The 13,690-nt window shown below is 36.6% G+C and overlaps 1 protein-coding gene and 1 non-coding gene across 2 annotated transcripts in view; one reads left to right on the plus strand and one right to left on the minus strand.

Moving 5' to 3' along the window:
- The window catches only part of PPA2 (inorganic pyrophosphatase 2), an 84,928-nt gene that overhangs the window by 54,798 nt on the left and 16,440 nt on the right, over positions 1-13,690 (plus strand). The window contains exons 9-11 of the mRNA XM_029951392.1: positions 2,368-2,495; positions 5,284-5,369; positions 12,536-12,605. Coding sequence (XP_029807252.1) covers positions 2,368-2,495; positions 5,284-5,369; positions 12,536-12,605 — 284 coding nt within the window. The remainder of the gene's footprint in view (positions 1-2,367; positions 2,496-5,283; positions 5,370-12,535; positions 12,606-13,690) is intronic.
- LOC115303501 lies at positions 1,305-1,407 on the minus strand. Its single transcript, XR_003914087.1, has one exon. It is a non-coding gene; the product is annotated as a U6 spliceosomal RNA (small nuclear RNA).

Consider the following 13,690-nt stretch of genomic DNA (forward strand, 5'->3'; position numbering starts at 1 on the left):
CGGTTAAGTGTCCTCTTGATTTCAGCTCAGATCATGATCTCACAGTTGTGAGAGCGAACCCTGCATTGAGCTCAATGCTGAGCATGGAGCCTGGTTGGGATTCTCTCTCCCTCTCTCTCTGCCTCTCTCCCTGCTTGTGCACTCACTCATGCTCTCTCTAAATAAATAAATAAATAAACTAAAAAAAAAATTTACTGAAGTTTTATCAGGGGCTATCCCTGGCCTTTCATATCTAAAATCCTCTTGCCTCACTTTGCAGAGCAATCTACATGCATAATTCTAGGTTTTTATGTTTCCTTTTCCTTTTAAGAAGACAATGCATTGGAAGAACCCAGTAGTCAATTTAAGAGAGATTTTGCAAAAATACAGAACGTAGTAAAATGATCATTAGAAAGCTCACTTTAGAAAGAAGCACTTTCAACACAATAAGTAGAAAATCAGAATTTAAAAGAGGAATCAGTGTGCGTTAGGTGAAATAAGTATGTAGTGTTCTATCTTGTGCATGACAAAGAACTCTATGACTTAGGATATAATGTATAATACTAATAATATCTTAATCTTTAGACTTCACTATCCTAAACATCTTCCACCACTTAATAAATAAATATTAACTGCGATTAATAGAGCAGGTGTGCCGTGTTCAGTTTCAAGTGATTATTTTTCCCCTTAGTTATAAGATTTCTGCTCTTTGCCCTAGAATTACTTCAGATAGATGTGCGGACCATTAATGTATTATAAAATTTTTAAATTTGAATGCCTTAGACAATATATCCAGTCTCGTGTTTGCCATGGTTTCTGCCATCCTTACATGCCTTACCACATTCGGCTCACTCACGCCAAACACCTGCCTTCTGGAGGCGTATGTAACCCTTCCCAGACCTTTTCATAACAGGCAAAAGGCAAGCGTCCTGTCCACCTCATGCCTGCAAAATGCTTGCTTTCCCCATCATGCCTAGTGCTTAGGGATTCCCACAGTATTGGATGAGCTAGTCTGAAACCAAGTGATCTTTAAATTATCCGAATGCTTGGTATCATCGTCTTCTTTTAGTTATAACTTTAATTTTTCGAGTGCTGCCAAGTCTGCCATTTTATATTGTTTCCCATAAGTCACAGTCTGGTGGTGAGTAAAGACTTCTTTCATTTAGTTATTTCCCATACTTTCTGAGTTGGTATTTATTGGAACAGGTATATTCCTTGGAGACCTCTTTTGGGGAAGGGTCTTTTATTAATATAGTACTATTTCCAGTTATGTATAAGTGAATATAGTAAATATGCTCAAAATGTGATGGTTAAGTTCTTTGTTTTCAAATAGGAAATGCTTCATGAATTTGTCATCCTTGTGTAGGGGCCATGCTAATCTTTTCTTATCATTCCAATTTTTAAGCTGTTTTCAGTAGAACTTAAAAATAAATTCTGAAAATCATTACAGAAAATAAATTGAAAAACTAAACCATCTAGACATCACTTTGTTTAAAATTGCCGTTTGCATTCTCTTCCATATTCTACTTTATTTTTCTTCAGACTTTCACCACTTACCTTTGTATATTTGTTTATTTGTTGTCTGTTTCTTCCTACCGTATAAACCATGAGAGAAGGGCGTATTTCTGTTTACTGTTCTATTTCACTGCTTAGAACAGTGTCTGACACATAATGAGAAACTTACTGGGGCACCTGGGGGCTCAGTTGGTTAAGCGTCTGCCTCTTTATTTCAGTTCAGTTTATGATCTCGCTTTTGGAGACTGAACCCCACATCAGGCTGCACTCTAGGTGTGGAACCTGTTTAAGATTATCTCCCTCTCCCTCTGCCCCTCTCCCCTACTCCTGCTCTCTCAAAAACAAAACAAAACAAAACTAAGTATTTGGTGTGAGAGAGAGAAAGAGAGAGGGAGGGAGAGAGAAACCCTTCTCATGTGACTTTAGTATGTTTTCCTCGGGGGACCGCCCTTTCCGTTTTATCTTCTGTGTTCCTTTAGCTTAGTATGTCTAAAACACAGATCCTGATGTAACTTACCTTACTCTGAGCCCTCCATTGCTCACAGAATGATGTCATCTTTAAGTATATCTCACTTAATCTCTCTTCATTGCTGTTTGTTGTCTGTTTCCTTTAATCGGAACCTCTGAGCTCCTTGAGGGAAAGAACTTTGTTGTCTTCATCTGCTTATACCCTGTACTGGAAGTGCTTAAGAAATGTTTGTAGAGAGGAGTAGTATTTTACATATGAAAAAAGCCCTCTGGTCCAGAGGGGGTTTGATACATGATGATCATGCTGCTGGCTAGAAGCAGAGGTGGACCCCTCCATCCAGTGCTCTACCACTAATAGGAATGAATTTCAATTTTTAACAAAGTCTTTTGTTTGTTCGCTTGCAGATATTGATGATGTCAAGAAGTACAAACCAGGTTACTTGGAAGCTACACTTAATTGGCTCAGATTTTATAAGGTGCCAGAAGGAAAACCAGAAAACCAGTTTGCTTTTAATGGAGAATTCAAAAACAAGGTGAAAATGATAACCTTTATTTTAAAATATGCCTTGTGATACTCGTACAATACTTCTTTCACCTTGGGGATTTCTTATGTGAATACTTGTATATAACATGATAATGAATCCTTTATACCTACTCAGATACTTAAGAACATTATTTTGTCATATTTATTTGAAAGGACTTTTTTCAGGAGCTAAGTCAAGCAGTAAGTCTTGATAAAGATCTGGTTTATCTTTCGATATCTCCCTCATCTCAGTAAATGAAGGATTTCCATGGTCAGTCTAAGTCTGTATATTGTGTATGAAGAACCACCTTCCATTTACTGTTGTGGAGAGAAGAAAGTTACTTACCATTAATGTAAATCCAAAGAAGCTTCTCTTCTAAGAGCGCATTCTATCATAACTGACTTGAGCTATTTAACAATTAAGAAAGCACTTAAATTATCCTGCTGTCATAGAAGTTTATTTATTTATTTTTTTAACATTTTATTAATTTTTGAGAGAGAAAGACCGCGTGATCAGGGAAGGGGCAGAGAGAGGGAGACACAGAACTGGAAGCAGGCTCCAGGCTCTGAACCAGCTGTCAGCACAGAGCCCGACTCAGGGCTCAAACCCACGAACTGTGAGATCATGACCTGAGCCGAAGTCGGATGCCCAACCAACTGAGCCACCCAGACACCCCTGTCATAGAACTTTTCTATTAGAATACCACAAAGTTACCGTGAAGTGTCTCTCATATGACACAAATGGAGAAAATAGGCCCAGGATGTCAAGTCTAAGGCATGGAATTTTTTTTTTAAGTTTTTACCACCATATAACTTACACATTACATACCAACAGTTAAGTGGATACTAATAAGTAAAATGTGATTTGTAAGTAAGGTAAGCCGTATTAATGGAAACTTAGAAATTATAATAAATATCTTGTTATTAAGAATTTATTGCTTGACCTAGTATATTTTAAAAGGCACATTAAAAGGACCCTTAACATCCTGAGGGCTTTGTCTGAGTTATTAAATGTAGATATAAAACTATTATTTTCAACTAAATACTTACTTAAAAATAAATATTTATAAGAAATAAGTTTTTATCTTTTTCTTCTGAAAATATGTTATATGTTTGAACTTTTTATGGCTCCTTATTGCCTCAGAGTATGGTTTGGTGGTTGGGAGGTTTTTTTTTGGCTTGATTTTGATAAATGTTAGTTCTTTTCTGAATGAAGACTGGATTATTTATAAACATGGTTTCAGGAAGTAATTATATTAGGCATTGCTTTTTAGCATTTCTGTTTAAACTGTAGTGCCTAACTCAGGAAAACTAAGTGCTATCTCTTCAGCATGTTTGAAAAGGTGACTCCTGTACTGTCTAGGTTTTTCCTGTGGACTTCTTTCAGCAAGTGCTGGAAAAGTGACTCTAAATAATTGTAATTACCTGAATGATTAGGTTAAAACTCTTTCCTTGGATTATCCTGACAGTAAATTGGCTCTTTGGTCCCATATGTTAAGGACTCCCCACGCCACCTCCTTCAGCCTGCCTCCTCCTGTCATGCAACAGTAGAGCTGAGAAGACTTGTTTCTTTTTCAGAAGTGAATTTCGCATTATTGTTACACCTTGTTCCAAAGATTCTTTACTCTCTTCATTTCTTATAATGTATGTAGTTGTAGTTGAAGGAGAAAGGAGCTAGTATGAATTAGTTAATATTTGAGGATTCTCCTTAAGAAAAAATAGCCACATTTGGGAAGAAAAAATCAAAAGAATTTGCTGCTTTGGAATAACAGAGCAAATGTTCCTCTAGGTGGTCTTGCTAGATAGATATCTAGATCTAGCAAGAAGTATGTATCATTTATTTTGTATTTTCAGACACCATATGAGTTTATACTAAGGAAAAAAATTGAAAATGTTAAGGAGGTTTACGACCTTTAGACAGTAGATGTGCTAAAATGTTTATGCAGTTAGACTATAGCTTTGCTGAGGAAGAAGTTAATAGATATATGATTACCTTATAGGCAAGGGACTAGGCTAAGCACTTTGCATGCAACCTATTTATTTTTCCAACAGCTGGGTCATTTAAATTAGGTGTGGCAGCTTTTTTCTGTAAAGTACCAAATAGTAAATATTTTAGACTTTGTAGGCCATATGGTCTCTGTCACAGCTTCTCAACCTCTGCCATATGGTGCTAATATAGTCATAAGCCATGCACAAATGAATGGGCATGATTGTGTTCAATAAAACTTCATTTACAGGGGCACCTGGGTGGCTCGGCGTCCAACTCATGTCATGATCTTGCTGTTTGTGAGTTCGAGCCCCATGTCAGGCTCTGTGCTGACAGCTCAGAGCCTGGAGCCTGCTTTGGATTCTGTGTCTCCCTCTCTCTCTGCCCCTCCCCTGCTCTCGTGCACGTGTTCGCTCTCGCTCTCTATCTCTCTCTCTCTCTCTCTCCCTCTCCATCCCCCTCTCCCTCTCCCTCTCCTCCTCTTTGTCTCAGAAGTAAATATTTAAAAAAAAACAACCTTCACTTACAAAAACTAGTGGTGGGTTAGATTTGGTCCACAGGCCCTAGTTTGTCAACCCTAAAATTAAATTATCTTCATTATCTTCCGTTTGTAAATGAAGAAGTTAAGACTTAGTGAGATTAAGTAACTTGCTCAAAAGTCACACAGCTGGTAAATAAGGATGCCAGTATTTACATTCAGGTTTGCTTGACGCCAGAGCTCATGTTCTTAGAAAGTAGCTGTCATAGTGATAATAGTTCCATTTTCATATAGTGATGTGATCCTTATATCTTGTTTTTGGTTTGGAATTAGGCTTTTGCCCTTGAAGTTATTAAATCCACTCATGAATGTTGGAAAGCATTGCTTATGAAGAAGTGTGATGGAGGGGCTATAAATTGGTAAGGATTTGTTTTTTCTGTGTAATGTTATTTTATTATTAATTGGTACTAAAGAGCCATATAACACTAGTCAATCTGATTTTTTTAAAAGAGAATTGCGATTTTTTTTCATTAAAAAATTCCTAAGGAGCACCAATATGGAAACTATTGCCAAGTGCTGGGTGGGCACTATGAAACTAGGAATTGACATGGTCCTTTTCCCAAAAGATTTATAGTGTAGTGGGGGATATTGTTAAGTAAACAGGTATTTAATTATAATACATTGTGATATGTGCGAAGAGGGAGTAAATAAATTAGCGATTTTTCAGTGTGCAAACATGGCTATTTATGTGTAAGTACCACATCATTTCTTGATGAAACAGTACAAAGTAGCCTTTTTATCCACCGTGGTCTGGGTCACTAGCTGATTGATTAGAGGGAATCAAACAACAATAACATATATAACTCAAACATTTTATTTTAAAACATTTAAATGTATATTCACTCATCTTTGGATATAGGGCTAAGACCTTTTCTATGTAGGTTCCATATAAACTATATATTCTCTAATGTAACATAGAATAGAACACCAAGATAAGATCCTGTAATCCTTAAACTCTTCATAGTTAAAAACCTTCAGCGCTTTTTAAGGTTCTTTTTTCTAACACAGTTTTCTTACCCACACCTATTTTGACACCACGTTATTACAGTGAGTCACCTTTATTGAGGTTTTGTAGCATCCAGGGCCTACTTAGTGTTCATAGGATCAGTTCTCTTTCCACATCCTTGTCTTCAGTGAGCTTAATTATTGCTTAAGTCATGAAATAGTAACAAAGGTAGTTCTTATAAACAGGTTTAGAAACAGAAACGACTGACTGTTGGTAAGCCGAATTAGAGAAAGCAGACACATGTGTCGTTCTGTAGAGAACGGTACCAGCCTCGTTGTCCCCTTCTCCAGATCCGGAGACACTGGGAAGCCATTCACTCCTCAGCAAACCCTGACTTGCCCGGGAATGTCCTGCTTCCAGGACTATTGTGAACACAGTCAACAGAGTCTCTGCCTTTGGGAGCAGGGAGTCTGGGCATCAAGGGAGACATTAAAGAAATCATTAGAATAAAGTAATCCTGTGGAGTAAAGAATTAGTCTCGAGATACGTGTTATCCATGTCTTCAAGAGGCTCATCTTGCCCATGACACAAATGCTTAGGTGTTAACCTTCACATTGTGTTTCTCTTGTAAGCTTGGGTAACATTGTCAACTCCTTGATTTTCTCCTTTCTCCTTTCTTTCTTCTTACCTCTTATGCAGACCACTCTTCTTTTTGGCATAGTCTTAAAGTCAAGTGATTATTTCTAATTTAAGTAGTACAATTTTTAAATAAGTGAATGCCTCTTAATCCTGACTATCCTAGGAATTAGTAGGCTGAGCTATTCTTTATGGTATTGTAAGTCAGATATTCATGTGATGAGCTCCTGTAAAAAGAAAAGGTCTCTCAGTGTCTGAAGAAGTATTTGCTCACTGTTTGCTTTCACCTTCTACCTCATGGTACTTGTGGAAAAGTTTTTGCAGTCCTTGAAGGGCTGTGTGGTTTCCAGGTTCCTCAGCTACACAGGTAGAGATTACCTCTATAGATAGAATCTATATAGATTCTATAGCCTGATGTCATTCCTTCTGTGCTGAGATGAATTATCTTTTCTCTGAGAGTAACTTTATTTCTACTCTCTGGAGTCATTTTGCTGTAGCCTCTTAGGTAATGATAAGGATTTTGTTAACATTTATTGAACTTTGTACTATTTTGCAAATTCAAAGTGTTTAATATGTGTTACCTAATTAACATAACGATCCTGTAAAATGTTCATCTCATACATGAGAAAGTTGAGACCTCATAGAGATTAGGTGATGTGAGGTTACCCTGAGTGGTTGAGTCAAGTTTTGAGCCAGACTCCAGACTTAACATTCTTGCTAGCTATATTCTACCTCTTTTTTCAGAGAATACAACAGAATAAATCTTGTTTTAGCTTAAAATTTTTCAGGATCTAAATTTCTAGGTATAAATTTTATTCATGTAGGTAATTTAAAGTTAAAATCTTCAGATTTTAATTCATTTTGGCCATTTTTTTCTTATTTTTATCACCACTTAATTTGTAAAAATGTGTTCATAGTACTTGTTATTTCCTGTCTTAATGAGTTGCTTCTTTCTCATAATACCTTAAAAGGTACACTGTTACTGATTAGCGAGCTCCCCCTGTCTTTTTCAGCCAATTTTCCCTACTCAGTTGAGTATAGGTCCGCATTGTTTTATCCCATTGTTTCTGTCAATATATAGTGAGTAATAATTACTTAGGAAAATTCAGTTGCATTTGTCTGCTTTAAACCTAGTGAATTAGGGTCTCGGAGGAGTAGGGTCTACGCATCTGAATGTTTTAAAGCTTCCTGCCTAGGGGCTTCTGATAAACCTCTCTGTTTAAGAACCAGAAAGCCCCAACTTCTCATTAGAAGACCAAACAAGGCCCAGTCTAGGATTTGGTCCCTGCTGTCTGGCCTCATTTCCTGTCACTTCTTACCTCTTAACTTTCATGTTCCAACGACTCAGAACCACTTGTCACTCCACAGATACCGTGCTCTGGTTGACCTCTAGGCCATTCCTCATGCTGTTTCCTTTGCCATGAATGTCTTGTCATTTCTTGAACTAGCTAACTTCCTCATCTTGTTAAGACTCAGTTTTGATTTCACTTTCTCTAGGAAGCTTTCCCTCATCACCAGGCTGCCATTACACTGTGCATCCCTTGCTTCCTGGGGTCCTTTTGTCATTGCACTTAGAGTTGTTAACTGCTTCGTTTATGAATGTCTCCTCCTCTAGAACATACCTTCCTCAAAAGCACATGAATAAAGGTATCTTATTCATCTTTCTATTCTTTATGCCTGACATGTGCTAGCCACTCAGTAAATTCCTCTTGGAGCAAATTGTTGACCAATACTTTAAACCAACAGATATTTGTTATTTTTCAAATCTAGTGAGACTCTGCTTCCAGGATCCCTGCATTTATTAAATTCTATAATTGATACTCTGAGTAATCTTCCTCACAATAGGTTTCATTGTTATTTTTGTTTTTCTTTCCCATTGCTTAATATTTACTCTGAAAGCTGCACATTCTTTTTACAGAGAGAATTTCATTATTTCTATTCTTCCCTAAGATAACTTTTCACTATGTTGTAGGAGAAATCGAGTTTTTGCCATGTGAGTTTTACTCTTCAGCCCCTCTTGCTCTTTCTTCAGCCATGGCTTATTTATTTACATTATTTTTAAGAAATCAGAAATATACTAGTCATTTTCCAAGTTCATTTTATTTCACTAACCATTGTTTATTCTGACCCATCTAAATTTTTCAAATTTTGATTGATTCTCAGATGCCCTTCTAGAGCATCTGAGTCTTTTAAAATTTACTTTTTAATTTAATAATTAATTCAGTTTTATTTTTTGATTCAGTTATGTCATTTATTTACTCAAAGTTGTTTTATATTGCAGCTCCTTCCTTGTTTAAAAAAATTTATTTGGTACTTTCAGAACTGTCTTTGAAAAATACAAATGTGATTGTCATTTTTTGCTTAAAAACTTCTTGGGGCTCCCTTTGATCACAGAATATAATCACACTCTTCTATATATTAATATGTCTAGACCCACTTTTCCAGCCTTATGTTCTGTTTCCGCCTGTCTCCTTGTTTTTCCTCCATGAACGCCTGCTCATTCTTCAGGAAGCAATTTAGATGCTTCCTATGCCAAGAGTGGTTATTTGTTTTGGGCAAGATTACCTGTACCCTCATATCACTGCTGTAGGCACCTCTGTATAGATCCTGGAGTGTTTTATTATCTTTGTTATGCTCTAAATTGAGTTTGTATCTCAGCACTTAGTGACGGGACTTGCCACATCATAGGTGGTTTAAACATGCTTAGTGAATGAATATGTATTGTATATATAAATGTGTTTTTATGTATATCATATTTTTATGTAATGTATTTTATATATTATATATACACATAATAGTTATATGTATAACTATGTTCTTCCAACTCGTTTAGGTCTTAAAATTGTTTCATTTTACCTCCCAGAGGAAGGTGTACCTGATCTATGTGTGGATATGGCCCCAGTCCTTTTAGTTTGTATGGATTTACTTCAGTGTCAGCTTTCTTCTATAGACTCTGGAGGTTGTGGTCCAAAAGCATTGTCATTCTTGTCTCTTTAAATTAAATTCTCTCTCTTTTTTTTCTTGACTACTCTGCTTTAAAATGAAAAGCCTTGACAGATCTGTATCCTGTACACTGTCTTTGGGGACTCTCGTGAGTGTGAGCCTTTGTCTGATTTGAGATTGTCTTGAAGAAAATAATTTTCTCTTTACTGAAAACTTCCATCTGGCTGGCCTTGTAAATTTCATCTTTTCTGTGTCTGCTTATTATTTGCAGATAATTTTCTGTTTCTGTATCTTTTTGTGTAATCAGTCATTTTGCACTATTGTGTATCTATTAATACACCTTTTTATGATTTTTAAGTGCAGTTTGATTTGTGACCCACGGCGTTTTGGGTATTGCTGCTCTTCTAATGTCATGTCTGCGTGTGTTGGTCAGCAAGATTGTGTAAGGGCTATATAATTTGTGTAAATTTAGAAGAGAATGCTTAGTATCTTATTTTAAAAGGAAAGCAGCACATTCTTCTTAGTCATTATTTTAAATTTCATTTATAATAGACACCTCTAGCTTAGTCATACTTCCTCTAAGTGATTACACTGCTGCCTTGGAGGCCGCAGTCATAGTGTAAGTCTAAAAAGAACCCTAAATAGTACAACCTCCACTGGGGTCCTGAGTCCAATATTGTATCCTCAGCGTCTAGAAATGTCCCTAACACATCGTATAAAAATAATTTTTGGAATCAATAAATAAATACGAATCAGTGTTAACTATTTTTATATAAGCGCCAATTTGGAGGAAATAAAAATGTTTCTTGAACATGCCTTCAAACATTCAAAGTATTTTAAATCCTGAGGGAACTCTATTACAACCCAGATTATATACATTTTTATCTAAAAGAGTGTCGGTGAGGAAGTTTAGCTAATACAGTGCTAGTGTAATAGCCTGTTGGAGAGATGGTAGCAGGAGGCTTTATAATCTCTCATCTTTATGTTGGTATGTCTCATAAGAATCTCTCAAGTCTATTTGCATATACCTTGCATTTCATTCTCGAGCCGTCATACTGATTATTTGTCCAAGGCGAAAATGGCAGAGCCTCCTGGCTTTCCTCAGCACCGTTGGTTACTTGTCAAGATATTTTATTAGAGATATTTAGAAAGTTATTCAGAATTTTAAAAACTTACAGTGTTGGGTTTAACATTGTCTCTGTTTCCTACAGTTTCTGTTGATGGTTTGCTTTGTTGAGTAGAGGGTTACTTTATTTTTTTATTTTTAAAAAATTATTTAATTTTATTTAAATCCAACTTAGTTAACATATAGTGTCATAATGATTTCAGTGGTAGAATATAGTGATTCATCGCTTACATATAACACCTAGTGCTCATCCCAGTATGTGCCCTCCTTAATGCCCGTCACCCCTCTAGCCTATCCCCCCGCTCAGCACCCCTCCAGCAACCCTCAATTTGTTCTCCATATTTAAGAGTTAGAGGGTTACTTTAGAAGTAGGTTATCAAAGTTAACATAAAATACCAGACACCCAGTTAAATCTAAATTTCAGAGCAATACATCTTTTTAATATAAGTGTCTCGTGCAGTATTTGAGACATACTAAAAAATAGGTTGATGTTATCTGAAATTCAAATTTAATTGGGTATTCTGTATTTTATCTGGCAGAGCCCTGTTCTCTTACCATCATTTTCCCAGAATTCCCAAGGTATGTTTTACTTTGGCTTAGTTCTAATGTTAAAAACATAGTATACAGTAGATTTAGTATATTCCATGCTTCCTTCAGAGGACTAGCACTTAAGACTTGGCAGTGTCTAATTTTTTGCCTTTTTCTTTTAAAATTTAGTTTTGACATTCTTTAGGGAAACATCTGACTTATCAGGCCTTACCTTTTTCAGTTTTTAGCTTACTTTAATATGGGCTGTGGAGAACAGAATAAAAAATAGCCTTAAAGGTAATGCCAGCTTGCGTCAGACTTTATTCATGCCAAGAATGAAAATAAATCCCACATTTTGAGTCTGGATAGAAAACAGAGCAACCCCTTACCTGTAATTGCTATATACCCAATGTCTGATAACAGACAGACGTAGTTACAAAGATAAATAACTAGACAGACCTTTTTATCATATATATCCCAATATGTTTCCCAAAGCCATTATAAAAATGTATCTGATAATATGTATCTCTCTTAGGTCCACTTGGGGGACAAGTGTGTGTATGTGCTTCCTCTTCTTTAGGGATTTGCTAATTGCTTTTTCCTTTGGCTTTACCTCCCTTCTCTACTGCTTCTTTCTATATCCATTTTAGTCTGATTTCTTTGATGAAAATTTAAAAATCAGTCCTAATATGTTTGAGAGGAAGGATGCCTTTGCTGTCATCTAGGAAGCCGAGAACGCACAGCGGGCAGCACGGCTGTGGAGAGCGCATGCGTTCCCTGGTGTGTGGGAAGGCTTTGATTTCAGAGCCTGACCCGGAAGGGGCTGTGTCGTTCACCGCACACGCCTTCCCTCCCTGTAGAAAACCACGTTTTCGTTTTCGTATTCGTCTGCTTTCCTCTCTCGGCTCTTCGCTTAGCCTCCACACCGTCTAGAAAGAGTCCACAGCATCGTTCAGTAGCCACTTACAGTGTTTATCACCTCAAGGGAAAAGTCTTCCTTACAGCCATCATTTCATGGGTCAAGTTTGGTGTTCCTTTTCCTCACAAAAGGTGAAGTGTAGCGGTGATGATAGTCTTTAATATCTCAGGAGATTATTTAGGTCTGTGTACTATTTAAACTAAAAACAAATTCTAGAACGTGCAGTGCTGTGGAGCACTGTTTTTATAACTCTGTTTGAAAGAATGTACAAACATCTCAGTTTATATTCATTCAGGTCCTTTACCATTGACTGGAAATAAATAACTGCGGTTATGCAGCCAATGTGGGATATTTGGAGTTGGTTTTCTTGTGTGGTAACTGCTTATTTTTTATCCGATTGGTAATAACGTGGTCTCTTCCTCCCCAGCACAAATGTGCAGGTATGCGACAGCCCTTTCCACTGCACTCAAGAGGAAGCGAGATCAATAGTCGAACTGGTAAGGGGCAGATGTCACAGCATCCTTTATCTTAACATGCCATGGGGAAGTCCAGCAGAAATTCTGAAAACTCTGGCAATGAAATGTATCAAGTCTTTGGGGAAACATAAAATTAAAAAATAACATTAGAATCTATTTTTTTTAATCCAAGGAATTTAAATTAAAAACCTGAAAATCTTTCAGCTTAGTTTTTAAATTATTTTCTAAAGTACTTAACCGCTTAACCAATTTCATATGATGCTACTTTTCTTAATATCACCAATTTGTTGTTTATATGTATTTGCTCTCCTTGTACCGATCTGTTCCCTTAAGTTACCCACCATCCAGTGTTTAAATTGCAACTGGCTGTTGGTACAGGTGCGTTTTGGCTCAAGAAAAATGAAACAAGACTATTTCTCTCTTCTTTTTTTTTTTTTTTTCCATTAGTTGGGCTATCTTACAAGTTTTCCTTCTAGCTAAGGTGATGTCTTGGATTTTTACATGTCTGTCTTACTGATAAGGCTGCTTGTAGGCAACTGAATTTATGAGGAAATTAATGGCTTGATTTAGAGACCACTAAATAAGAAAATTCATATTCTGATAATTACGTAATACTGGTATATAAGGAGTGTTTAGGAGTGTTTTATAAATTAAGCTTTTTAAAAAAAAAAGAATCTTAAACTAGTTATAAGCTTTCTAGCTCATAATTCAGTGACTTTAGATCTTTACTTCAGGAACACTGAAAACCTTTACCCACTGTGGCTGCTCTGAATTTTTCTCCCCACTAATTTATCAGCTGTTAAATTAGTACCTGCTATGTGCAGTGAGATCCTAGGTTCTGGGGATGCAGCATTAAAGAAAAGATGTAAAAATGTCTACCCTTGTGTAACTAACATTCTAGTTGAGGAAATGGATAATAAATCAATACACAAGAAAAATATAGACACCTGATGCTGACCAGTGTGGGGTGTCGGGAGTACTGATGCCCCTGTATACCAGAGAATCCATGTGTAACTACTGACTCCCCCAAAACGTGACTCCTGAAAGCCTACTGTTGACCGGAAGCCTCACTGATCAACATGAGTAGTCTGTTAACACATTTGTAT

Source organism: Suricata suricatta, chromosome 1, assembly GCF_006229205.1.
Source record: "Suricata suricatta isolate VVHF042 chromosome 1, meerkat_22Aug2017_6uvM2_HiC, whole genome shotgun sequence".
Taxonomy (NCBI): domain Eukaryota; kingdom Metazoa; phylum Chordata; class Mammalia; order Carnivora; family Herpestidae; genus Suricata; species Suricata suricatta.